General features: G+C 36.9%; 1 protein-coding gene across 7 annotated transcripts in view; it reads left to right on the forward strand.

Annotated features, from left to right (window-relative positions):
* The first annotated feature begins 243 nt into the window (after window positions 1–243).
* The window catches only part of RAB28 (RAB28, member RAS oncogene family), a 114,745-nt gene continuing 87,166 nt past the window's right edge, over window positions 244–27,822 (forward strand). For 4 of the 7 annotated variants that reach the window (XM_086705437.1, XM_025921606.2, XM_086705436.1 and 1 more), the window contains exons 1-4: window positions 245–528; window positions 5,129–5,225; window positions 10,414–10,502; window positions 22,662–22,791. In XM_086705437.1, the coding sequence (XP_086561563.1) occupies window positions 454–528; window positions 5,129–5,225; window positions 10,414–10,502; window positions 22,662–22,791 (391 nt within the window). In that variant the 5' untranslated portion in view covers window positions 245–453. Of the gene's footprint in view, window positions 529–5,128; window positions 5,226–10,413; window positions 10,503–22,661; window positions 22,792–27,822 lie in introns of all 7 variants that reach the window. The other 3 variants (XM_086705434.1, XM_086705433.1, XM_025921605.2) reach the window with 2 other exon arrangements.

Below are 27,822 nucleotides of genomic sequence, written 5' to 3' on the forward strand. Positions count from 1 at the left end.
ATATGATACGACGTCTGAGAGCTCCTCAGCTTCCACTTTTCTACCTGGTTGGAACGCTATATTTTAGTTTTATGCTTCACAGCTGCCCCTGCGAGAGGAGCGCCCATCTCTCCCTGCTCGGTTCGAATGCCTCCCCCATCCCAGGCCGGCGGATGGGTCGGCTCGCCAGGGAGGCTCGCGGTCGGCGCGGGTTGGCCCAGAGGAGGGGGAGCGCGACCGACGTAGCGCGTGGGGGGGCGGGGCCGCGCTCAGGGGGGAGGGGAGGTAGGCAAGATGGCGCCCGGCGAGTGATTCACCCCAGATACGTCCAGCGGCCGCTGAGACACCGGGGCGGGGGGGTCCTGCCCCCACGGTCGCCCTTCCTCCTCTCCCCCACCCCCGGAGACCCCCCACACCCTTCCTCCCTCTACCTCGGGGTGGGGGTGGGGGGGCGAGCCTGGTTCCCGGGACACCATGTCGGACTCTGAGGAGGAGAGCCAGGACCGGCAACTGAAAATCGTCGTGCTGGGGGACGGCACCTCCGGGAAGGTCAGTCCTCCAGCGGGCCCGCCGTCCCCGGCCTGCAGGAACCCCGGCGCGGCCCCGGCACCCCTCCCCCCCCCCCCCAGCCTTCTCCCCGCCGCTCTGCGTCGCCTCATTACCCCAAGGGCGGGGGCCCACCTGGTCGTGTGGCCTGGGGCCAGACACGAAGTAGGCGCGGGGGCTGACGGAGCTGTCCAGCTCCCATTAAATTAAAAAAAAAGAAAAGAAAAAAAAAGAAAGAAAGAAAAAAAAGAAAAAAAAAAGTCACTCCCCGGCTCTCTCTGCCTGGATCTCGAACTCCTACTTCTTCAAGAGTCGGGCCAGCATCGCCCTCCTGGGAAGCTTTCCAGCTTCTCGCCTCCGACGACTGGCAGACATCTGCCAGGGCCTCTTACTTGTTCTTCCTTTAGTCCAGGTCGCACTTTGCCTCCGCGCCCCCCACCCCCGCCCCCCCAGTCTCCGCGCCCCCGGCCGCTTTACGGTTTCGGATACCAGCACTGCGTTGGCGGCTGCCAGGAACTTGGCTCTGGAGTCAGATTCCCTGGGTGCGCCTCGGGGCTCCATAGCTAACTGGTCGGGGCAGCGGAGGGCAAATTCTTAACCTGTTTGGGCTTCATCGGTCAGGTGGGTATGGAGAGGGGTCGCCTCAAAGGGTGCAGTGTGCAAATGCACATGAGATGTGAAAAGCCACGTAAAGCTTTCAGAACGCGGCGTGCACCCAATAAACGCCAGTTGCTGTTTGATGGCGTCATACCTCGTCGTCGCTGCTGCTCATGCAGCACCTGTCCGCACAAGCATTCATTCAACAAGTACCTGGGCGCTCCTAGTGAGGGCCGGGTGCCGAGGGGTACGGCCGCTCTCCTGCCAGAGGGGATCCTTGCTTAGGGTCTAGCCTTTGGGGACGGTTGGTTGAGCCCGAGTGCGTGAGAACATCCGACAGCCAGTCTCCTGGCTTGTTAGGCTGAGGCTTTTAACTCTGGGTCGTGGAGCTCCGCAAATGGTATAAAATCCTCTCTCGGTGCTTGCTCTTTGGGGAGCGTCCACGGGATCCCGAAGGGTCAGTGACTCTCCCCCAAATAAAGCGAAGAGCTGCTGCCCGCGGTGCCTTCACACCTGTCGCTTCTGTCAAAGGCGCCCACAGTTTCTGGAAGCTTGCTGCAGCCTGTCTCCGCTCCTCCCCTCTCCCTGTTCCCAGCCAGAGTCTGCAGAAACGCAGGTGGTTATTGTCCACCAGCGTCCGGCTTCACCGATCCGTGTGACTGGTGTAGCTCGGACCCTGGCTTCTGTGGCGACGCCTGCTCGTTGCATCTTCCCTGGCAGTTGGCCCTGCAGAGCTGCCCCTGGCTTTGTGGGATTCGAGTTCCCTGGGGCACCTGGGAGAGGTGGCATCCACATGCAAAATGTGCAGCATTCCGTTGATTTCCTTCTGCCTTCCCGGGTGGAGATTTTGTTACTGATTTTTATTGCTGAGGAAAAGCGTCCTCGTACCCTCTAATGACCTTTGAAGGTTTTGGGGAAGCAACTTTTTGAATAGTTCGACTGTTTTAAATAAATCGTAATTGTTTCTAACACTCTTATTTAATAAAAAAAAAATTTAAGTTGTGTATTTGTATGGTTTTATTCAATTTCCTTCTGAATACCTTCTAAGCTTTCATCTCCTAAATCTTTTACAGTCAGCTCATAACTGAATTTATTTCCTGTTTCAAGTTGTAATGACAGTCTATAGCCCCAATACACTTGTTTAAAGAGACAAAAATTGCCCTTTATCCTGCATTCTATCATAAGTCTTTAAACTTTTGCTCATTTTTTTTTTTCCCTCCTAGTATATATCAGTCTTCATACATGTGTGACTCAGTTGAAGTTTGTTCATCATGTTGTATCTGGGCTTTTTATTTAGCCTGCCATATGTTTTGTTTTTTTTTTTTCTAATTGCTAATTTAATGTGAATAATTGCAGTTTTTCATCTCTTTATAAAATTCCGTCTAGTGTAGGACAGGGCATAATTTCTCTCCCTTCCATACTGTTGAATTAGGACTATCATTCTGCTTCAGAGGGTAACAGTGGTAACTCTTTATGGTGTTCTGATTGAGTCTGTCATCTCGACTAATCTATTTGGAAGCTGTAAAGGCATTTTCTGCCAGAGATCCTCAGACACAAACATCAGGAACTGAACGTTTTTTCTGTTGGTATACCAAGCTTTTTTCTCCTCCATACCCTGTCCAGCCCTCAAGTTACTGGCTGCTATCAACATCCCCATTCTGTTTCCTTTACTATCCTTTTATGAATTCGGCCTCCCTTTCATTCTTACTTGTGTCCTGATTCAACGCCTGACTGTTTTTTCTAGCATTATTTTTTCTTGTTAGTTTTAACTCCTGGCATTTAGATACACATGGACGGAGGCAGTGGAATATTGAGATAATCACTAACAGTTTCTCCAGGAGAAATATAAGCTCCTCCTCCTAATAACATGTGTTTCTATTTCTTTCTGTTTTGATTCATACTTTTGATTTTATTACACATTTCTTAAGATTTTTTTGAGGCAAAATGTTCTTTTTTGGTCCCTTTTTTTTGGTATTAGTAAATGTAATATTGGTAAAAATTATAAGCAGAAGTTCACCCCAAAAAAACCAATATAAAGAATCAGATAAAAATGTTTCAGATGTGGTAGATGATTGTTTAAGAATGATATTTATATAATGACTTGTGAGAACTTATTTGAGTATGAAAGAGGCAGAAAGTCCAGAGGATTGAGGAAGTGCCTACTACTGATTCAGCGGATTCTGTTTGTCTAGAGATGGTATAAGAACATATGTTAATATTCTGTGTTCCCAGTGACCTATGCTTTTGACAGATTATACTTTATTCCAATAAAAATCCTAGCTTTACGTTTGCCTCAAAAGTGTGAGGGTAGGGCTTTCAGAATCTTGCAGTCCTGTTTCCAAGAAAAGAACCTTCGAATTTTTCTAAATACTCATCAATGTAAAAATACTGAACTTTGAACACCCTAAATGAATGGGAAAAATTACCTTAAATGGCACGATGCTAATGCTATATGTGCCTTGAATTTCTCTTTGTCTTATAAAAGTATATCAACCATCCCTGTGTTAAATACTTTGAAACATCTGTACTAAATAGTGGTATTTTTCTCTAGAACTATGAGCCTCTTAACAGATTTTGCACTCTAAGTTAAACAAGCTCGGTGGCATAAAAAAGCTAAATGAAAAACAAAAAGCTTTAAAAAGGAATGCTTACGTTTTTCATTCTAATCTCTTAGTTTTTATACTATTGTTCAGGGAAGCCAAATAAATTTTCATTTGGGTGTAGTGAGTTTATTTCTCAGTGCCTGGCAGAACCTCTTTCCTATGGTGCTCAATAAATATTTGACCAAATATCTTAGAAATTTATTACAAGTTCTGAGTGTTTAAATAATAAAAGAATTGGAGTGAGGGTGTGCAAATTGTTATTTGTGTGAAAAGTCTGGTTCTTGTGTCAAAAGGAATTTTAGGTCTTTTTGTTTGAAGGAATTGAAATATGGCCAAGTTTTCTTTTGCATTACTGCACTTATGTCATAATTAATTATACTAAGTTATCTTTGAAATTTTATTTTAGTTTTCGTTATTTTGGGAGTTGACATCTAATTTTAACTTTCAGAGTAAAAAAGGGTAATTTTCACTTAACTTTGGGAGTCTTGCTTAAAGAACATAAAAGCTTCGTGAAGCTGCCTTTCTCCTTTTTGGTGAAGTGTACAAATAAATAGTGCATTTAATGTTTAAGAAGCCTTTAAGTTATTGAGTTATTTCACTTGTTACCAGAGTGATGATTCTACTTTGGTATGAAATGGTACTCTAGAGTTTTGAGTACAACTTTGAGTTTTTATTTAAAAAAAAATGTGTATATATATATATATATATATATATATATATATATATATCTGTTCTGGTTATAATAATCTTGTGACTTTTAATCTTTATGGTTGTTGGATTGAAAATACTTATTTTTGCCTATAATATTAGTCTCAAAAATGCTTTTTAATTTTAAAGATAAATATTATCACAGTCATTCTATAGGATCATTTTCATTTAACATCTTTAATGTAGAGAAAATTAGACATTTAAAGACCCTTTTTTGTGGGGAAAAAAAAATTATATTAACAGTCTTTCCCCCTTTTTAATTAGTACTGCTTGTTATTGGCTGAGGGCACAAATACTCAGAATATTTAACCTCAGAAATGAAACTTAGAATTCTCTGAAATTTGTATTCAACTGATATCTATAGATATACATATCTTTAGTCGTGTTGTTTTAGTTTTCTTGTTGATATATCTCAAATTCTGATTTCCAGCAAGAAGGAGCTTGACTATCTGGGGATTTAAAGAGATCCAACCCATTAGCCTGTTGTCCCCACTGATAGTAGTTGCAAGTGAATTTACCTGGTGGAGTGTTAAGTCCCTCCTCCCCTTGCAACTGATTAGAACTGCTTAAAGTTGCTTGTTGGATTAATGGGAGTGTAAATACTAAGATTACTTAATAAGGTTTAGTAGTGATTTTATGTTTACATTTCTAAAACAAAGACATTAATTTTGGTTTTCTATGCATCAATTTTTTAGACCTCCTTAGCTACGTGTTTTGCTCAAGAAACTTTTGGGAAACAGTACAAACAAACTATAGGACTGGATTTCTTTTTGAGAAGGATAACACTGCCAGGTAAGAGACTAAAAAATCTTAACATAGTAAATTGTATATATCTTACAATAAGAGACATAGGGAGACATGCAGAATAAATTTGGGGGTCGCTTCTGTGTGAAAATATATATAATTAGCAAATCTATCTTCAGAGGTTAACTTTCATCAGCATCTACCATGAAGACGAATTGTCTATGGCCGTGAGAGAAAAGTTTATATACTCCCCTACTCTCCTGCTATTTTTGACCACTCTACACATTTTTTTGAGGATACATAATAGTTGTTTATAAAATTCTAAAAAGTTAAAAAAATCAAATGCTGTACAATTATAAACAGATATTGTATAAACTAAATGTGAAAAGACTGGAAAGGATTATTTTTTTTAAATATTATTTTGATTAGCCTCTGCTTCAGTTTTTTGTTCGAGAGAAAGTTGGAACAGAAGTATAATGTAGCTATGGAACTTCTGTGCTCTAATATGTGAATGCTGTTTTATGCAAGGCAGCATGAAATTGCTGGCATTTAATAGACCACTAAAATTTAGGGTCCCTAGGCACTCATAAAAATACAGTTTGAGCATTCAAGATGTTTCAGTTCACCATGCAAAGAAACTATTTAGATGCCAGTTGCAGCACATTTTGTGGGAAATACAGGGAAATAATAACAAAAAGAGAGTGGTTTCTGTTTTAAGTTAGTTTCTGAACAATTGGGGCTTTAAAATGCTCTGTCCATTCATTTGTAATGGTTAAATTATATGTTTAAAGTATTTTATTAAAACCAGTTTATCTTGATTGACTTTCTGAACCAGTCCATCCCTCTCCTCTCTGAGGAAACACATTTGAGTAAAAACGGTTGCAAGTATAGCGTCAGATTCATATACTGGAACGTGAGTGATACAGTGGGCAGGGGTTTAATAAATTCCAATATTATTGAAATATGTTAACCTCTCAAGCGTCCCATCTATCAGACATCTCTCCGTGAAAGTTTTAGAGCAGCTAATGAAAACTCTTGGTAATTGAAGGTATTCTGCGTATCTCACTGGTAATATGCTCTATTATATTTTGTGACTGAATGCAGCTACCAATGAAGAATGCATTAAAAGATACAGTGCGACAAAAGATTTCCAACTTTCCATTCTAAGTTATTGTTCAGCAAGAGGCTTAATGAGAAACATATGCATCTTTTGTTTCGATTGTATTCACTTTTAATCTATTCAAAACTGAAAATCTCATTTTATTATTCTCACTAGTGTGGATAGGTCAACGCTACATTCAGAATTTTTACAGCAGTCACTAGCAGAATACATGCTCAAATCATGTAATATACATGCTGGAAGCTTATTTTTTGCAACAGTGTTTTCAGGGATGCCAATTGTACAGAGAACTTTAATATGCATATAATTATTGACTGTTTTTGATGCTAATCGGCAAAAGCATCAGCTTTCTGTACCATTAATATTAGTTTTTCTGACTTTTTTAGTTCAAAGGCTTAAATAAAGGAATAAGCACCACACAGATATTAAGATGTTTTAAGACTGGTTTTGGACATCTTATATATATATATGTGTATATATATATATATATATATATATATACACATATATATATATATATATAATATGTATGTGATGATTTCGGATTTGTTGCACAGTGTGACCCATTTTAAAGTTTTGATGATTTTGTAAAAATACTTGGTATTTTTTGAAATCAACATTTATAGTATAATATTTTAGAGTTAGAGAGTACTTCTATTAAAAATGATGTTAGGAAATTGATAGTCCCATGAATGTGTATTTTAATATTCCTGATTAAGTTTTTATTTTGATGGGTAGAGTTCCAGAAAAAAAAAAAATTTTTTTTAAGGCAGTTGGTTTTATGCTGCTTAATAGACTCAAAATATGTTAGAAATTTCAGCAGGAAAAATTATTTTAATATAACTTGATTTTATACAATTAATAGTATATTAACAAATGAGATAAGTAAATTACAAGGTTCATAGTATATCCTTTATAACTTCAACCTTAATTTTAACTGTGTCAAATGTAGAATGATTAATATTTGTATCGTTAGCTAAAACATTATAGACAGCATTATTGAATTTATAGAGTGTACTAGGCAAATCTAATGTTTGTTAAGTATTCTGGTAAGTCTTCTGTCCATTCAGATTGTTAGAGGTGTAATACCTCCTGTCCATCTATTGACATTCTCTTCATGCAAGTTTTCAAGGTCATTACTTTGTAAATATTCATCCATTTTAGTATATTCCATGTTCCGGTATGCTGTATAGTCTGGATGCAACCACTGTGCAGATTTTACTGCTTAAAATAGTGTATCTGTTAGTCAGAGATTCTGCTGATAGAGCTTCTTAAGAGCCTTAGTCAAAATACTTTCAGGAAGCTTGTGGGTACAGTCCAGTAAACAGCGTTCTACTGTGAAAAGGATTTCTAAGTCTTTAGTACAAGAAGTGGGCAGACTTGTGTTTTTAGTTCCATCTTGACTATGCAGCACTTTAAGTAAGGTTAACCAAGGCTCCAAGTGTACTTTCACAAGGTCACTGTTGAATCCTCTTGGTGGCTTTGATTCATACCAAAAGCAACTTACCTGTATTTTGTCACCTCATTTATTTTATTTTTTTCCCTGGTTACATGTCATTTCTTACTGAGGAGCAGGAATTTTGTAGCATTTTACATTCAAGATTAGATTGCTGACAATTTCCTTAATGTTGTTAGTTGGAAATTTATGTCAGATGGATTTTTGGTTTTTAAAAATTTTGTAGTATTGATTACTTGAATACTCATACATAGGTTATTAGGTATGTCACTTTGAAAATATACTTGGAAGCTTTATATGTTTATGTTTGGGAAAACTAAAATGAATATTAACTTGAATTTCATCCATATGTGATTTTGTTTCCCAAATAGAGGACTCTCATTTATTTTTATTTTTATTTGTTAATAAGCCTAAAATTCAAATGTGGAAGTTAAAAATATGTTTCTAGATACATGAAATGAGTATGAAATTAGTATCATTTGTTGAAGCTACACTGACAGCAAAAGTGTTCCCCCCCCCCCCCCAGCTTTGGCTAGCATTGTGGGTTATCAGTAATGCCTAACTATTTTTATTTCTGAGGCACTAGAATATGTATATTAAGGAAATAAGAAATAGTAAAGAAATAAGCCAACAACAACCAACACTGTTTATTTGGAAAGGTATGGATTTAAAAAATACCTGCAACACATGAATATAAATCAAAGCTTTTTGGATGGGAGACAATTGAATAAACAATGTAGAGTCTTGAAATGATGTCGTCAGAATTTGGAAACGTGTAATGAAACTCATGTTCCTAAAGTTGTAGTTAAGGTGTTCACAATAACTAATTCAGATAGGATCTCGCTATTAGAATTTAAAGAAAGAAAAGCTTTCTATTTCTTGATACAAAGTTAAGTGATAGGAGTTATTGACCTTGAAGAAAATGGGATTAAATGCCTTTTATTAAGTGTTGCCTAAAATCCTGTAAGAAAGTTAATTTTGTTAAGCACTGTTGGTTTGAAGTAAATAAATGACTGCAAGAGTGTGCAAGTAAACTGGATAGAGTACTGCCTGTTTATCTAGGGGCTTCTGAAGCTGTCTGACATAGATCTAGTGACTTCTGGCCCTTTCTCACCTGCTTAATTTGAGGCCACACCAGAGGAGAATGAGTTCAGCTTTGAATCTTGAAAAATTTAGATTTTTAAGTAAGTGGGTTTATCCCAGTTATTGGATACAGTCTTAGTTTCTGACATTTTGGTTTTCACATTCATAGAGCTTTAAGAACATTTTTGTCATTACTCTGTGAGCCTTGACGGTGTATGTGGGAATGATGACGAGTGATAAACTCCAGGAGCTCTCATTAATGCTCATGGAAGTTCCCCATGTAAATCCTTTGCCCATTGGCAGATGCAACAGACCCACCTCAAAATAATGGAAAGACTGTATTACAAACCCAACAAAACTTAGAGTCAAGGGTAAAACTTGGCTGGTTAATCCAGTGTTATACTTGCTTTTCAGTGGAATGGTGAAACTGACATTCTCCAAGTTGAGTGTTTTGCATTGGTATAAAAATTCATGTCTTTGTAATCTTTTTTGTTGCTTTTGAAGCAAGACCATTTTTTGCTGTCTTTAAGTTTTTATTTTGAGTTTTCCTTATTTGCAAATCATTCAGAAAGATACATTTGTAGTATGGGAGTTCATTTTGAAGGTACTAATTGAGACTTTGTCTAACTTTGGAGAAAACTGTATGGTTTTCTTAGGAGAAACAGTTTGAAATGTTAAAAGCATGTTGGACATGGTCTTTAACTTCTGGGGTTCTGCATTGATAAGAGAATAGCTTATCTCATAAATTTTTGGATCAGCCGAATATTTTGCAAAATAGAAAAAAGAAATTTAAAGATTGCTTTTTAGTATTTTAAAATGCTTTCATTATGCTTGTGTGGGGAAGATTTACACCATTTTATGAAGGCTTCGAAGCACATGTAATAGTTTGTTTCACCGGAAATTCTTTGAACAGTTATAAATGTATCATAATATTTAGTGAAATACTGGGTATCTATCCTGTCTGTTATGAAGATAGCTATCATATGTGTTTATATTTTATAGCTTAAATTTGAAAACATGTAGTTTTAAAAAAAATGTGTTTACTATTGCATATAATAGGTGACATTCAAATTTTAAAGGTCCATTAATTTGAGTTGAAACTCTGGGTCCATTTTTGTACTCTATTATTAATCTATGAGTATTAGAAGCTATGGAGTTTAGATTACAGCAAAATTCATTATGTGCTATAGGGTAGGTTAGTATATACGGCTCTATTTTTATTTTTTAAGTATATTTTTTTTACCCCACATATAAGTGCTTTATTGTTCTATTCTCTGTTTAAGGAAATTACTGTTTTTTTAAGTTTTAAGAGATTTATGAAATCAAATCTTTCTTTTGTTTTGAAGGTGATTATAAATACGGTTCTATAGAAATGGGGTAAAAGTATAAACCTAAATTCCCCCACTATAATATCTTTTGGCAACGTTATTTCACAGTTCCAAATATCTGACCATAGGAACATGCAGAATAAAAGGCAAAATAGATTCATAGTTTATCATTGTGACTTAGTGTTCTCTGAAACTGTATTCACTTATTTTGTTACTTATCTTTTCTGCATTCTTATTTTTATATTCAAGGAAACTTGAATGTTACTCTTCAAGTTTGGGATATAGGAGGACAGACAATAGGAGGCAAGATGTTGGATAAATATATCTATGGAGCACAGGTATGACATTCTGTGATTATTCCAGTATTAAAATATCCTCTCCCAAGCACATATAGCTGGGTACACGCACGTGCACACACACACGCACACACAGACACACACACACACACACACACACACACACACACACACACTATAACTTGATTTTTATCTGATATGTGGAGATACTGATTTTATCTTTGTGCTAATCCTTTGGTTTCATCGTCCCCAAATTATATTTGGAATGATTTGGGTCAGGGAACTGGTGTGACTGTAATACCTTTTGTATGCTTACTTATATTGTTAGGTATTATGTCAGCAGTTAAATAAATGCATGATAAGTGATATATTTATTAGCTGATTTGGTTATAGTGACTGCTTTCAGAATATTCAAACTGAATGAAAAATATAGAAGGGAAAAATTTAATTTCATTTTAAGTTGTAAGGACAAAAAGCATATTTACATATTTTTGTGCTATAAAATGGTTTACTAAATATTTATAATTCTTCAGATTTAATACATATATGAATCTATTATATGAGCAAACTAAGTATGAAAAATTATATATATGAAGCACATACAATATCTTAATATATGATATCTTTTCAGAAGAAAATCTATATAGTAGGAGAAAAATCACTCAAATAATTATATAACACATTTTTTTTTGGCAACATGAGCTTATATGGACATAATTTATAAGTTGCTAAATTATTATACAAATAGAAAACGTGCATGGTAGTGATATACTTTAAGGAGTTAATTATTGACATGCTATTTAGTTTTGCTTTTTCTTCCACTCTAGTGTGTGTCTTTTACACCATCATGAAGCATTAGAGGGGGTAATAGCCATAACCCTTATTTGGTTCTCTATTGGAGTTTAATGTTTTAAGTGGGAGGATTTTACCTTGGTTATGTGGAACTATGTTTATAGGAAGTGACAAAGACAGGAGACAAAGTCAGACTGTTAAGCACTGTTCTGTACGCTGATGCTTGGCATATGCCATTGCCTTAATTTTGGATGGAAAATAGATTCTGAATTATTTTCTAAAATATTCAGTGAAAAGTACATGAAGCTCATATAGTTCTGAATCATTTGTGAAGGCCCTAGAGTATTGGTTTTTGCACTATTAATATATAGATTTGGATCTTAGAACTATTTTTTCTATGCCTTTTCTTCTGCATTGTTCTTTGTCTCCTGAAACTCTTGTTGCTTATTTAGCATTTTTCACTTGTAACGTATGACTTAATATTTTATGCGTATTCATTTTTCTTTTAAAAGATAAGTCTCAAGATTTTTGTGTCTGGCTTTTTGTTGTTTAATTTTTTCTGTTTTAAACTGATTATATTTAAAGTAGGTATTAAGCTAAAGAAAAATTTGTGGACAGAGATGTGTGGGAAGCCATAGTTGTTATTTTACTCCCCTTTTTGGTAAAATTGGTTTCGAAAATAGTAGTCTCTTTCCTCTTTGTCCATTAAAGTATACCTTCAAGGGTGCATATTGGACTTAAAAAAAAATAAATATTAGGTGTGTCAAGCTTCTCATAATATTTGACTCTGAATGTCAAATAAAGTAACTTTTTATTATTTAGATTTATCTAGAGAACAGGAAATTTTATGACTCTCAGGGCAAATAATAATATGAAATTCAATTAATGAATTTTTTTTGACTTAAAAATTGAGAGAATATAGTGCTCATGATTTGGATTCTCTTAAATTTACCTTCAGATCATTACAAATTTTTTATTTGATTTATGTAAATTAATTCAGTTTATTAATATAAAATTATATATAAAACTAATGATGTGAAATTGACAGGATATAAAGTTAACCATTTTAAAAGTATGTAATCAGTGGCATTTAGTGCCTTCACAATGTTTGTGGCCATTCTTTTAAATCATTTTTTTTTTACAGTGCATATTTTATGCTATTATGTAACTGCTTAAAAATCAGATATTATTGGTTAAATTTGTAGAAATTAAAAAATTTTCATCTTTTCTGAGAGGACCTGACTTCAGTAGGATGTCTTCATTCTCTTCTTATACCTCATATCTTGTGAGAAAGAGCTTGTTATATTTATATTCCTTCTTAGAACTTGTCAAATAAGATTTCTGTTTTGAGGGTACATGGGAGGTTTTTTCCCTTTGGATGGTGCCTTATATTATTTATATTTTACAATTTCTGTGAATGTTATAAGCGTATGTCTTGTTTCATTAAACAACAATGTAGTACAGTATTTCTGAGAAGTTCATGAACATTTCCATGAAATTGTGCCAGGAAATGGGGAATTCTGAGGTGATAAAATGAATTATCGTAAATTAATGATAACATAGTAAATTTTCCCTGCTTTCCAGAGATTCTAAACTAAATTATGCATACATAATTTATACATACATGTATACATATATGTAATACATAAACAACATTTACTAGTAGTTTCTTTTGTAAAATATATGTAAATTAAAAAATTTTTTTAAATGTTTATTTTTGACAGAGAGAGAGAGAGAGACAGAGCATGAGTGGGGGAGGGACAGAGAGGGAGGGAGACACAGAATCCGAAGCAGGCCCCAGGCTCTGAGCTGTCAGCACAGAGCCCGACACGGGGTTCGAACTCACAGACCGCAAGATCATGACCTGAGCCGAAGTTGGATGCTCAACTGACTGGGCCACCTAGGTGCCCCAATATATGTAAATATTTTATCTAGGCCAGAGAAGCTCAGACTACAATTCACTACCATAAATTGGAGGAATGTTACTTTTTAAAAATATTCCTTTCAGAAGCATTCTAAATAGTATTTTAATATACTCAATCACTTTATATCGTGTAGTCATATAATTATTGTTCAGAATGGATCTGTACTTTTTCCAGAGTTCTTGTAGATGCTTATGTTGGTTATGAATACTTTGTATTTTGGTATACATGCTACAGGATAGAAATCTTTCAGAAATGATGTTTTGACTGGCTGTTTTGAGGAAGGACATCAGTTTACTGTGTATTTAGGATTTTCTTTTAGGTTCTCTAACTTCTGTATGGTGTATGGAAAGCCTCATCTTATACATACCTGGGCTATTAAGCTCATGAATCTATTTTTCTTTTTTTTTTTTAATTTCTTTTAATGTTTATTTATTTATTTATTTAACATTTATTTATTTTTGAGACAGAGAGAGACAGAGCATGAACAGGGGAGGGGCAGAGAGAGAGGGAGACACAGAATATGAAATGGGCTCCAGGCTCTGAGCTGTCAGCACAGAGCCTGACGCGGGGCTCGAACTCAGGGTCCGAGAGATCATGACTTGAGCTGACGTCAGACGCTTAACCGACTGAGCCACCCAGGCGCCTCAATGTTTATTTATTTTTTGAGAGAGAGAGAGAGAGAGAGAGAGACACCGAGTATGAGCGGGGGAGGGGCAGACAGAGAGGGAGACACCGAATCCTATAAGCTCCAGGCTCTGAGCTGTCAGCACAGAGCCGACTCAGGGCTCGAACTCACTAACCATGAGACCATGACCTGAGCTGAAGTTGGACGCTCAACCGACTAAGCCGCCCAGGCGCCCCTTGAATCGATTTTTCTGAAAACATTTCTTAACATCAGAAAGAGGTTTACTTGTAGGCTGGGAATGAACTTAGATTCAAATGGAACTGATTATTTCACCCTGTTCACATTTTTCCCCTAGTAGCATTAAACTTCAGCAATCGTCTGTTGAACAGTGTTGGTTGAAACAAAATTGGATTGACACCCAAGAAAGAATTAATGAGGTATTTTGACAAGAACTAGTTCTAAGAATTGAAGTATTTCCCAGTTAAATTCCCAGATTTTAAATTAACTTAAAATTTTCTAGGAGTCTTCAGAAAGATGTTATAGGCTATTTTTCATAGTGGTTACGAGCAAACACACAGTACATAGTGTTTAGTGCCCTGTAACCTGTGGCTAACAGAGGCTAATAACAAACCTCAGAGAAGGACTGGGTGTTTCATTTTTGTAGCTCTTTCCGTCCTGGAATCTAAGTGGTTTGCAAACACTGCCCTACTGAGCATAAACTCAATGAAGTGTAGTCACTTGTAAGGCAGAACATAACTACTATTGTGTGCCAGTGCCCCCCACAGATGAGCTTGCCTGTTAACCAGCTACAAAAGGATTTGGTTGCCTGGATGGCAGCTGGGGAGAAAGCGCATCTCAAAGCTGGACTCTCTGAGACCCTCTGCTGTCTTTTACTATGCATTTTTAGTTGGCTATTTGCCAGCTTAGAACTGATTATACACCTTTCTTGGATTAGTGTTCCTTCTTACACAGCAAAGTATGTGTTGTTAGGACTGTGGTATAATCTGTATGATCTAACCCATTTCTGCGTATAAAAGGCTACTGTAGATTATTTGTCATACAAATCAGGGAGAAAAAAATACCTGCTTTGTGGGATTTGGGACCCTTTCACTTTTGGGAAGGTTAAATGGTGTACGTACTGTGTGGGTTGAATTTTAGAACTAAATCTATGGAGTCACCTACAGGACTTAAATGTTGCCACCAGTGCTCACGTTTCCTTGAAGACTTCAGTGTTCCTTGGAGAATGGTTTCTGCCTGGTTAATGACTCGTCATGTTCATCAGATATGATGATCAGTAGAGAGATGAAAACAGAGTGCTGTGTGAAGAGACTTTATGTAATGTTTACCAAAAGTGTTGAGGTTTATGAAGAGAAGGGTGATAGTATCTTCTGGGGAATTGTAGGTGGAAAAAGTGAAGTGAAGGCATAGAAAATATAGGGAATTTTTGTTGAAGAATTTGAAACTATAGAAGAATGTATTAAACTTGAAATCTGATTTCCAAAAGTCCTATCAAAAATGAAGAGGAGCAGTTGGAGGGTAAGATGGGAAGAGCAAGCATGGGGCAGTGTGGGGAAAAGATGGAAAAAGATGAATGGTAGATAGGAGGGTGATAAAAGCCCATCAGGGACAAGAGACATGATGATGGATTTCGATGGCCGCCGGCTTGCCAAGAAAATGACTTCCAGCAGTTCCTGGTAGATTCTTCATGGGTTTCCCCTGTTGCCAAGATGTGTTGCATTTCTGAGGGAGTTACACCTTCTTGTGGCTGAGAGGATTCTGATAGTTTTCTGGAAGCAGTCAGAAGAGGTCTGGATTGATGGATGTGGGGAGATACTTAGGCATTGGGGGTGCTTGTGTTCTAGGCTCCTGAAGAGGTGAGTACTTAGAGGTCTGGCTCTGGGGTAGACTACAAAGCAATTAAACTGGAAATCAGTAATTGAAAGATAGCTGGAAAAACTCAAAATCTATGATGATTTAAAAACATATTTTTCAATAACACAGAAGTCTCCAGAGAAGCTTTAAAATATCTTAAATTAATAAAAATTGTGGGAGATAGCAAAAACAGTGCTTAGAGGAAAATGAATAGCAGTGAATATATATATTAGAAGAGAAGAATCATCAGTAATCTAAGCTTCTACTTGGAGAAACTGAGAAAGAAAAGCAATTTAAGCTTAATGAAAGCAGAACCGAAAAATAATAAAAACTAGAGGAGAGCTCAGTGAAATTTTAAAAAAAAGAAAATAATGGAGAAAATCAATAAAACCAAAAGCTGAGAAACCTCTAGCCAGGTTAACCAAAAAAAAAAAAAAAAAAGAGAGAGAGAGAGAGGAAACACAAATTAATGAGGGGCCATCGCTACTAATCCCATAGGCATTAAAAGAATAATAAGGGAGTAACATAAATAACCCTATGACCAAAAATTTGCTCATGTAGATGAAATAGACCAGTCCTTTGAAAGACACAAACTACCAACACTCATACAAGCAGCCTGACTCCCAGGCTTGGTATGATTTCCAGTCTTATAAATTTGTTAATGTATGTTCTGTGGCCCAGAATGTCATCTGTCTTGGTGCATATTTCGGGTGAGTTAATTGTGAGTTAATTGATTTTCTCCTTAATGTAAAAGTCAATGAAAAAGGGGCATTGAAGTCTCCAACAGTGCTAGTGGATCTGCAGATTTACAGTTCTATCAGTTTGCCATTACATATTTTGATAGTCTGTTGTTAGGTGGGTATACATAAAGGGTTGTTATGTCTTCTTGGAGAATTAACTCCTTTATCATTGTGCCAATTTCTGTACCTAATACCTTTGCTTATTCTGAAGTCTGCTTTGTCTGAAATGAATACGAGTACGCCAGTTTTGTTTTCATTAGTGTTAGCATGGTATTTCTCTATTCCTTTACTTTTAATTTGTGTCTTTATATATAAAGAGAATTTCCTGTAGTCATCGTATAGTTGAGTCTTGGTTTTTCATCTATTCTGATGATCTGTCCTTTAATTGATATATTTGGATCATTCACATTTAAGGTGATAATGGATGCATTTTGGTTCATTTCTATCATATTTGTTTTTTATTTATGTTTGTCTTTTGTTTCTTTTTCCTTTTCTCTTTCTCTTACTGTTTTATTTGAGCATTTTACCTTCTCTCTTAGCCTATTAGTTATACTTGAACAATTTTTTTTAGCAATTGCTCTAGCATTTCCAGTATACATTTTTAACTAGTTTAAGTCCACCTTCATCGGACACTGTATTGTTTTGCATGTAGTTCAGATACTTCATGAACGCATATTCTCCATTCATCCCTCTTGTCCCTGTGACATTGCTGTCATTCATTTCACTCACCCATGTTATAATCACTCAATACATCGTTAGTATTGTTACTTTAAACTGTTGTATTTTAGATTAGTTAAAAATAAGAAAATAAATGCTTTTGTTTTATCTTTACTTATTCCTTTTCTGAAATTCTCCTTTTCTTAATGTAGAAATGAGTTTCTGACCCATATCATATCATTTCTTTCTCCCTCAAGGGCCTCTTTTTTTTTGTTTAAAACAATTTTTTTTTAATATTTATTTATTTTTGAGAGATAGAGACAGAGCATGAGCAGGGAAGGGGCAGAGAGAGAGGGAGACACAGAATCTGAAGCAGGCTCCAGGCTCCGAGCTGTCAGTACACAGCCCGATGCGGGGCTTGAACTCATGAACCATGAGATCATGACCTGAGCCCAAGTCAGATGCTCAACCGACTGAGCCACCCAGGCACCCCCTCAGGGGCCTTTTTTAACATTTTCTCTGGGGCAGTCCTGTTAGCTCTGACTTCTCTCGGTTTTGTTTATCTGAGAAAGTCTATTTCTCCCCCACTTATAAAGGATAATTTTACATATAGAATTCTAGATTGGTCTTTTCCTTTCTTTCAACACTTTAAATATTTCACCCCATTCTTTTCTTATATGGTTTCTGATAAGAAATTCACTGTAGTTCTTATCCTTGTTCCTCAGTAGATAACATATTCCCTTTCACCACCCCTTCCCAACCCCTAGACTTCTTTCAAGATTTTCTCTTTGTGTTTTGTTTTACACAGTTTGGATGTATGCTGTGCCTACATGTAGATTTTTTGGGTATTTATCCTACTTGGTGTTTTCTGAGATTTCTACATCAATGGTGTGGTGTCTTTAATTGATTTTGGCAATTTCTTGGCCATTATTACTTCAAATATTTCTTAAGCTCTGTTCTCTTTTCTGGTGTTTCAGTTATATGTATGATACACAAATCAGAATTGTCACATTGTTTTTTAATGTTCTGTTTTATTCATTCTTTTTTCTCTTTGCATTTCAGTTTTGGAAATTTCTATTAGCTTATCTTCAGGCTCATGGATTCTTTCCTAGGCTATGTCTAGTCTACTGATGAGATCCATCAGTGGCATTCTTCATTTCTGTTACAGTGTTTTTGATAGCTAGCATTTTCTTTTTGTTATCCTTTAGTGTTTCCATCTCTTTGTGTACCTTATCTACCTGTTCTTGCGTGTTGTCTACCTTTTGTACTAGAACCTTTAAAATATTTATCATTGTTGTTTTATTTTATTTTATTTTTTTTAAAAATTTTTTTTTCAATGTTTTTTTATTTATTTTTGGGACAGAGAGAGAGACAGAGCATGAACGGGGGAGGGGCAGAGAGAGAGGGAGACACAGAATTGGAAACAGGCTCCAGGCTCTGAGCCATCAGCCCAGAGCCCGATGCGGGGCTCGAACTCACGGACCGCGAGATCGTGACCTGGCTGAAGTCGGACGCTTAACCGACTGCGCCACCCAGGCGCCCCTATCATTGTTGTTTTATTAAAGTCATCATCTGATCATTCCAAAATCTGTATCATATTTGAGTCTTACTCATATTCTAAGGCTTACTTTTTCTCTTCAAAGTGCCTTTTAATGTGCCTTCTAGTTTTCTGTTGAAGGCTAGATAAGAACTCAGGTAAATAAGCCTTTAGTGTGGAGCTTTATGTTAATTGGCCAGGAGTTGGTCTGTGGTTAATGTTTGCTGAGGCTCTAGGTTCCAGAGACGTCAAATTCCTCTAGTGTCCTTGTTTTTTTTCTCCCCTGTCTTTTTAGACATCTCAAAGCACTCTTCCTCAGTTGAAGTTTATGTTTTGCAGCTCTTTCAAATGTAGTATACTACTATTATGCTGGAGCCCAGTTGGTGTCGTGGTGAAGTGTAGGGAGGGGGAGGGAATTCTCTCATTCTGTGCTCTTATGACTAAGTCATAGCCTTATGGTGGGCCTGTGTCCCTGGGCTGTGACCTTCACAGGTATTTATTAGCTCTTCCCACTTAGGAGACACAGGATGGCTAGAAGGAGCTAGAGATGGGAACTTGTCCTACCCCCATGTGATATAAGACACTCATTAAGCTTTATTCCTGGACAGTATGCCTTTTTTATGGCTAATACTCTGGGCATATTTACAGTGGTAATTTCTCCCTCCCCATGTCAGAGCCATGTGGGGATCTTTCTTGATTCTACCGAGAGGATGTGGTAGGGTTTCTGGAGGTAAAATCCATGAAAGTGTGGGGGTACCCCCACAGACTGTGTCGCCTGGTAGTTGTTCATTCTCACAGTGGAACACAGGCAGCCTCCACCAGTTTATCAAAATTACTATTTAAATGTTCCCACCGTTTCCTGGCTATGGTGGCTTCTGTGCCAGGTTAGCATATTTGGGCTGTGACTCTTTGGATTCACCTGTCTCCCCAGATTTCAGGGTGGCGATTTACCCTGCAAACTCAGCTCTCTGTTTTGTCCAGAAGAATCATTGATTTTGTTTGTTTAGATTTTTTCTTACTGTAAAGACAGACATGATGACTTCTTGGGTCTTTACGTGTCAGAATTGAAGCTGACAGTTCTAGAACTTTTTTGTGTTTTGATGTCTTTTTGGTTTTCCCATTTCCCTTTTTGGATTTTGACCACATTGGTATAGGTTAGAACTGATGAAAAATTGCCATATTAGGAGCAAAGATGGAATCATAGTTTTTACATTAAGTGGTATTGAGAATGGGGTATATGACGTTTGGTTTGTGGATAGCTAGATTAATGAAAGGCATTTAACCTTTTGCCTTTCTCATGACTTCTGGAAGATTCATACTTATTGATCTCTGAAAAATACTGACACACACTGGTTTAGCTCTGGAATTGGCCAGCTTTTCCTTAGAGAGCCAGACAGGAAATATTTTAGGTGTCACAGGCCGTACTGGCTCTGTTGCAGCCACTCAACTCTCCAGTTGTACAGAAGCAGCCCTTGATAATACTTAACCAGGTAAGTATGACTATATTTCAATAAAAGCTTATTCACATATATGGGCTTTGAACTGAGTTTGGCTTGGGGACCATAGTTCACTGACTTCTGGTATATAATAGATACCTATTCTAAGCTTAGTGTTTAGTTTTTATTCTAAGCTCTGGTCTAGTACTGATCATTAAGGGATTGTGGCCATGTTTTATTTGCATCATATGCACGTACTGGCCCATGTTGAGATGAAGATTTTCACATATTGATTTAGAAGGATTCCAAACATCTTAAGGTTTAAGAGTCATCGTGGGTCAGCAGCTCAATCTATGAGTTATAAAAACTATCACAGAGTTGCCTTGAAAATGTGATTCTTACTCACACAGAATAATAAAAATTCCCAGTAGTTATGTAGTATGTTAGTTTTTAAATAAATCTTTTTGTTACTTCCCATAATCGCTTAGACATGGCAGCTATCATCAAGGTAGATTACAGAAGCATTGCTCAAGATCAGTGGATGGTAGGGCCAGGCCAAGACTGCAGTCCAGCGGCGATCTGACTTTCAGGGCAGAGCTCCTTCAACACAATATGTGGTGTCATTCGAGTCAACTGAAGGTGGAGTCAGTCGTTTGAAGATTAGCTTCCTTTCTTCCTCTCTTCCTCTCTTCCTCTCTTCCTCTCTTCCTCTCTATACGTGCTGCCAAAATGAGTACTGAAGATTAGTTTTCTTCAGAGGCCAGTTCTGGGGCGTTATTCTTAATAAGAAAAGTGGGCTTGTGCTGATTATTTCAAATAATTCTATTGCTGGGCATTATTTCAAAGCATTTAGGAAGACAGAAAGAAGTGTCTAAGCTACCAAAATGAATCAGACAAGTGATTTTGCATAAAAATTATAGAATATTTAAACTGGAAGGGATGTTAGAGACCATTTACTTTCAGTGATCTAATTTTAGAGGCAAACAACCTGAGACCCAGAGGAGCTAAGTGACTTAGGGGCCAGTGTAATTTAATAAAAGAACATGGTCCTAGAAGGTTATAATAGTAGTATGCTATTCTTTGGCCTGAGAAAGGCAGTTGTTAAATTTTCGGGAATTTTTGTGAGCCAGTCGTTAAATACATTCATGATTAAAAATACATAAACTCATCAATTATATTAAAAACGAAGATATATGCTCAAAATTCATCACTTACTAATCATTTTACCAGATATTTTCTTAAGTATGTTCTTGAAATTATTGATGTCTAATGTACCTGTATGGTTCAGATGCAATCTGGCGATGTCCTACCCAGCTTTGTTGAGTGAAGCGACATTGATAGCTTGAAAATGACCACAGGGGAGTATTTATACCACAGAAATAGGAAAATGAGACAAATAACACTCTACCCTTCCCGACCCCCACCACGGCGCTAGCCAGTTTATTAATATTTACCAGCATATCACTGGTCATTACTTTTGTGTTCTATACTTGTCTGTTTATGTGCCTGGCTGCAAGACTGAGTTTCTTGAGGTTTGGAATTTATATCCTTAGGACCCAGCACAATGCTTGGCATATAGTTGGCAGACAAATGCTTATAGAATGCATGAGTAGACTTTATATTCACACAGCCCTTGATTCAGATCTGGCTTCCTCACCTACCCTAGTGGTAGTGGTATGTGACCTAAGTATGGTTGACCTTCGTTATTGTAGCCTCTCCTTATTAGTAAAATGAGAATGAGGGTTAGCAGCATTAGATGATTATTGTAAGGACTGATGAAAAGATCTAAATATACATCTAGATGGATAGTAGGTACAAAAATGTAGTAAACGTTTGTGATTATATCCTAAGAAGGAGGAGACGTAAATGCTATTAGGGTCCAGACTTAGACTATATGCAGAGCTTTGTATTAAGTGTTTGACCACGAACTGGATGAGAATCAAGAATGTGGCACTGTTATTTTTGTGTGTGTACATACTTCTCCTTCCCACACAAAATAATGGGATATATTAAAAGGAATATGATATATAAGAGGCAGGAAGCAATCCCTTTGTTATATTTGGCTTTGTTCAGGCTCTTATTACAGTATCATGTCCAGTTTTACATTGCTCATTTTAAAGAGGATGTCAAAAAACTGTATGTAGTGTGTCCTGGGAAGAACCCAACAACTATGATTAAAGGGATAGAAAATAGGTCCTTTGAGGCAAGTTTAAGGAATTGAGTTTGTTTATTCTGGAAAGGAGATGGTAAAGGAGTCACTTAACTATCTTCAAGTACATGAAGGGTTATTACAAGGAGGATACCCCAGTGTTGTTCTCCAAATGCACAGAGGACCAAAAGAGGAAATCGACTTACTTCATTTAAAGAAAATTGTGTTAAACACTAAAATTGACTATCAAGGGATGTCATGGAATCTCATTTTTGAAAATATTTAGAAAGAGCAGCAGCAGATGGTTATTTACTGGAAGGTTTACATGTTTGACCTCATGAAAGTAACAGGCAGGATTGTAGACCTTTGCAGCCTTTTCACCCATGATAGGATTTTTTCGTATTTGTGGTAGCTCACCACATCTATGCCAGGTATCTTACAAAAAGTTCTGTAACTCTTTTGTGACAGGGAATCCTGTTGGTATATGATATTACAAATTATCAAAGCTTTGAGAATTTAGAAGATTGGTATTCTGTGGTGAAGAAAGTGAGCGAGGAGTCAGAGACTCAGCCGCTGGTTGCCTTGGTGGGCAATAAAAGTAAGTCATTAATGCTTCTTTCTGTATCGTTATCTGCCTATCCTTTAGTCTTTACAAATTTATTTAGTCTAAACAAATTTTGATGTGTAGAAACATAAAAGATACAGCTTTCCTGGAGTAAGTAAATTGCTTGAAGAGAAAGTTTGCATGGATGTATACGATCTTTTCAGTGACAGTTCTGATGCTTGATCTCACTGCCCTGCTGCTTTGGCCGATTCCCGTTAAGGTAAGTTCTGTTCTGACAGTGTGTGTTTTGGCTTCCTGTGGTCTAAGGAAGCAGCACGGACTATTAAGAACAGCAACACAGCTGCAGATTTTATGATATTGCACTGCAGCTTCAGCTCTGCCCCAGAGATTTTGAGAGAGAGATTTCATTAAATGATCGCCCGTTGTAGGGAAGAGAGCAGCGTCGGGTGGAGTTTTGGGTGTGTGGTTCCTTGCTCCTGTTTCTCGCAAACGTCTCTCTAAATTTTGAGATTAGTTCTAAAGTACAGATAATTTCTTGTGTTGTTTTGTTTTTTGAGAAAGAGTGTATTGGGGGAGGAGTCGTGCGTGGTGAAAAGGGTGGATAATTTTTGAGATCTGTCAGCTGGGCTATTATATACAGCATATAAAATTATAAGGCTGAATTTTGTACAGGACTGTTGGTTCATAGTCCTGCAGTGCAGTTACCTGGAAAAGGAGACCTTAATAAGGGTTTTTAAATATATAAAATATTATAATATGACCTAATCTTCTACAACTATTTGAGGTCACAAAAAGAGAAAATGAATTTAAATTATACCATGGAGGATTTAGGTCAGGAAGAGTTTCCTGACTACAAGCGTTGTTAAACCAATACCCAAGTATACTACCAAGAGAATTATCTTCTCCAAAGGTCTTTAAAAGTATAGTGCGTTTTTTTGGTCTGTAATTATTTAGGAAATAGTACTTCCTGAAGGACTAAACCAAGATTTCTTCATTATGTGGTTTTGCACACTTAGATGAACATTTAATAAATCCAAGCCTTACTTTAAAACCATTACAAAACAGGTGTGGATATCATTTCTCTGAAGAGTTAAAAATACAAATTTTATAATAGTGTCTAGAAAAATAGTATTACATATCATGAAATGGATGCCTTGGGTACAGTTTTTTTTTAAGTTTTAGGTGAATTTTACTTTTCTGTTCCGTAAATAATTCTAATTGAGTGAATCTGATGCTTTTCAATTCATTGAAATTCCCCTTTAGAAATCATAAGTTTTGGTGACCTTACCTTCTATTTCTGAGTGCAGCTTTTCATTTTAGGAGACCCATCCTTCCTTCCTTCCTTCCTTCCTTCCTTCCTTCCTTCCTTCCTTCCTTTCTTTTAATGTTTGTTTATTTTTGAGAGAGACAGACAGACAGACAGAAACACAGAATCTGAAGCAGGCTCCAGGCTCTGAGCTGTCAGCGCAGGGCTCGATGTGAGGCTCAAACTCATGGACCCTGAGATCATGACCTGAGCTGAAGTCGGACGATTAACCGACTGAGCCACCCAGGCGCCCCTAAAATTGTTTGTGTTTTTATGAAAATATAGTAAACAGAAATTTGGACTGAAGATTGAGGATACTCTTAGGTAAGGATGAATTACAGGTTTATTTTTACTAAAAATTGTGTTTTATTATGTTTAAATATAAAGAGTAACTAGAGTAGGTTAATGAAGTAGCCAGTAGAGGAAGAGATTTGCTTTAATGAAATAGAATTAGTAATGACTAAACTATTTCAGTGTATAATACTTAAAACAAGTTTATTTTTCCATATTCTGAAAGGCTGTAAGACACTAGTTAGTGATTTTTTTTTGTAGTATAGAAGACTTTAAATGAAGTATTGAGTCATGGTTAAGATCATAGGACTTTGAATTTAGAGACTGCTTTTACAAGGCCAGGTTTTTTCACTTAACAGCAGTGTGACATCAGATAGGTTACTTTATATCTTTATACCTCAGTTTCCTCATCTGCAGGTAAAGATAGTAGTTTCTGTCTGATAAGGTTAAAGATTAAGTGAGATTTACATGGCAAGTGCTTAGCATGAGGTCTGTATACTGTAAATGCTCAGTAACTATTATCATCATTATTATTAATCATAATAGCCTTTAAAAAACACTGACTATAGCTTCAATTTGAGTGATCACAAATTACAAATTAGTACAGCTGAAACAGACATCTTACAAAAGTGGCCTGGAGGAAATGGTTCCTAGAGAATTCCTTTGTCACTATCTTATGCCTCATTTATTTCTTAAAAAAATTTTTTTTTAAGTTTATGTATTTTAAGAAAGAGAGGCAAATGGGGTGGGGGCAGAGAGAGAATCCCCAGCACTCTGCACTGAAAGTGCAGAGCCCGACGTGGAACTTGAACTCACGAACCGTGAGATCATGACCTGAGCCAAAATTAAGAGTCTGATGCTTAACCGATTGAGCCACCCAGGCGCCCCCCCTCCTTTTTTTTTTTTTTTTTTTAGATTGATACTTCTTGTACCATAAGATGGGTAGGGCGATTTCGGTTCAGCAAACACTCTTGAGTGCCATTTATGTGTATTCAGTTAGTCATTGTTAATTTGCACAAAGTTTCAGCTAGAGTGCTTTTAAGTAGTGAAAGGGCCTGTTAACCTTACTCTTAGTTTTTTGAGGTTGTTTTTTTTTTTTTTTTCTTTTTTCTTTCTTTTTTTTTTTTTAAGCTGACTTCAAGTTTTCTAAAAACTTGACTGCCTTTCTTTTGCTCTGTTTGGTTGTTGGGATTAATAAATACAATTATGTCCAAATCTTCATGGAAGGCCCTACTTTTTCCTAGCAAGGTAAATATAAATTCCTGCTAGGTCTTTTCCAAAATGGGAAAGAGGGTAAGTCAACTGTTTATTCTGTGTATTTTACAGAAGTTCTCTGTTGAAGTTTGATCGTGTCTGTAGCCCGATGTGGGGGGAGATGACTGATAGGCACCTGGAAACAATTGTATTACCATCTAAAGGCAATTTCTGCAATTCACAGAGCCATCTTTACCAGGTCTGATACCTGGTTTCCTGGTTTTGAAAGTCTTGGTCTCCCACTTGACCAGAGCCTATACACTGCAGAACCTGGGGGTTTTCCATTCATGTCTGCTTTATGGGCTTATTACAGGTGCACCTGGCCATGGCCTAACACTGCACCATCACCTCTCACACAAATACTGCAGTAGCTTCCTAACTGTCCCTCCTGCTTCTAGCTTTGCTCTCGTACTATCCAGTTCTCTAATGGCAAATCATGGTATGCCTCTTCTAGTGCTTTCTCATCACACCTAAAATGAAACCTAAACTCTTCATCCAGGTTTACCAGACACTAGGTGATCTGGCTCCTACCTGCCTCTTAGACTTCGTCTGTGTGTTCCCTTGCCCACTCTGTGCTAAGACACACTTGTATTTTTTCCTCTACTTTAACATTCCAAGTTAATTTGTATCATAGGGTTTCTTCTGCTTGAAATACTTTTCTCTTCTGGTCTTTACTTGATTGGCTCCATTTTATCATTTGGATCACATCTTAGGTGTCATCTCCTCAGAGTTGCTTTTCTTGACCACTCAGTGTAAACGAGCCATGTAGTCCCTTTTTCTCAGGACATTCTGTCTCACTTCTCTGTGTCACCTCAGTGCCACCTGATGTTTCTTGTTTGTTTCCTGTCTGTCTTTCCCTGCTAAAATCTAAGCTCAATGAAGCATAGGGACCTCATCGCTTAGAATAGTGCCTGAATGAATGAATACTGAATGAATGAATAAAAGCCTTTTCATGAAGCCTCTGTTGGAATTAGAAGTGTTTATGGCCTGGGATGTGTTATTAAGGGCAAATGGTTTTCTTAATGAGGAAAAACACATACGTAGATACAGGGAATCTATTAGATGGCCTTCAGGCCCGGCTGGCCTACTGAATTCCACTTTGGTGAATAATGTCAGAGAGTTTCTTAGGAAATATTCTGAAGTTATATTATGCTGGATTATGTTCAAGATAAAATGTCATAGATTTTATATCATGATTTTAGGTTAAATAAATACAAAAGAATTAAGAATTTTGCTTTTTCCTAAAGTGACCTTTATGTAATGATAGAAAACCTACACTTTTGACTTTTTATTTATTTTTAATTTTTTTGTTTAATTTCAAAAACCATCTGCATTGAAGTAACAGTTTTCATGTTTCTTTCAGTGTTTCAGGGAAGGTTCACATTGAAATTAAATGAACATTCAGGAATATTCATTTTTTTTGAATTAATTTTAAATTCAATCCATGTTGTTATAAGCACATGGCATTTTAATTTGTCATTTTGTTATTTTCTATCTTTAAGCTGTTATGTTTTCCTACTATCTGATCCATCAGCTAGTTTCTCCCCTGACTAGCTAACATTCTCGGTTGGATAGATTGTAAACAGAAATTAACAGGGGTTGCATAGAAGCTGCCCTCTTCCTGATTTATAGTTTCTTAGTCAGTGGAGGGGTGGTGGTTATCAGTAACTTGTATTGGGGGTAGGAATTATCACGCTCCAAGATAGAGTGGATAGATGAATGATTTCTGCTCTTAAAGATATTAACCAGATCCTTTCCCAAATAAAGACTAATAACTCAGATTTTTAAACAATCTTCATGACAGATGAGGGCATCGAGAAGAGTGCATCAACACTAATTAACAATGTTGAGTGTATATTCTTCTTAACAGTGATTGATTGTTCTTGGAGTACTATCTCTGCCCAGGAAGTGATGTGTTACACTGCGAGGTTCAAAGGTCACATTTTAATGTACTCTGTAGTTGTGTTCCCTGAACTCAATGGAAATGTATTAGTAAAACAAGTACATTTCAGGTTGGAAAATTTAACTGATACCCTCAATAAAATTATGACAATTTTTTTAAAGATTACTTTTAGTGATAGAGGAGTGTGAAGAAATGGTTATGCATCCGGCTTGAAAAGTTTCATGGGAATTTACATGAAAGTGCTTGCCTATACTGTGACTTTTTGAGTCTTCAAAAATCCTTATTTTATCTGGAGAGTAGAAATAGGAAA

Source organism: Puma concolor, chromosome B1, assembly GCF_028749965.1.
Source record: "Puma concolor isolate L17-30 chromosome B1, mPumCon1.1.hap2, whole genome shotgun sequence".
In the NCBI taxonomy this organism is placed as follows: domain Eukaryota; kingdom Metazoa; phylum Chordata; class Mammalia; order Carnivora; family Felidae; genus Puma; species Puma concolor.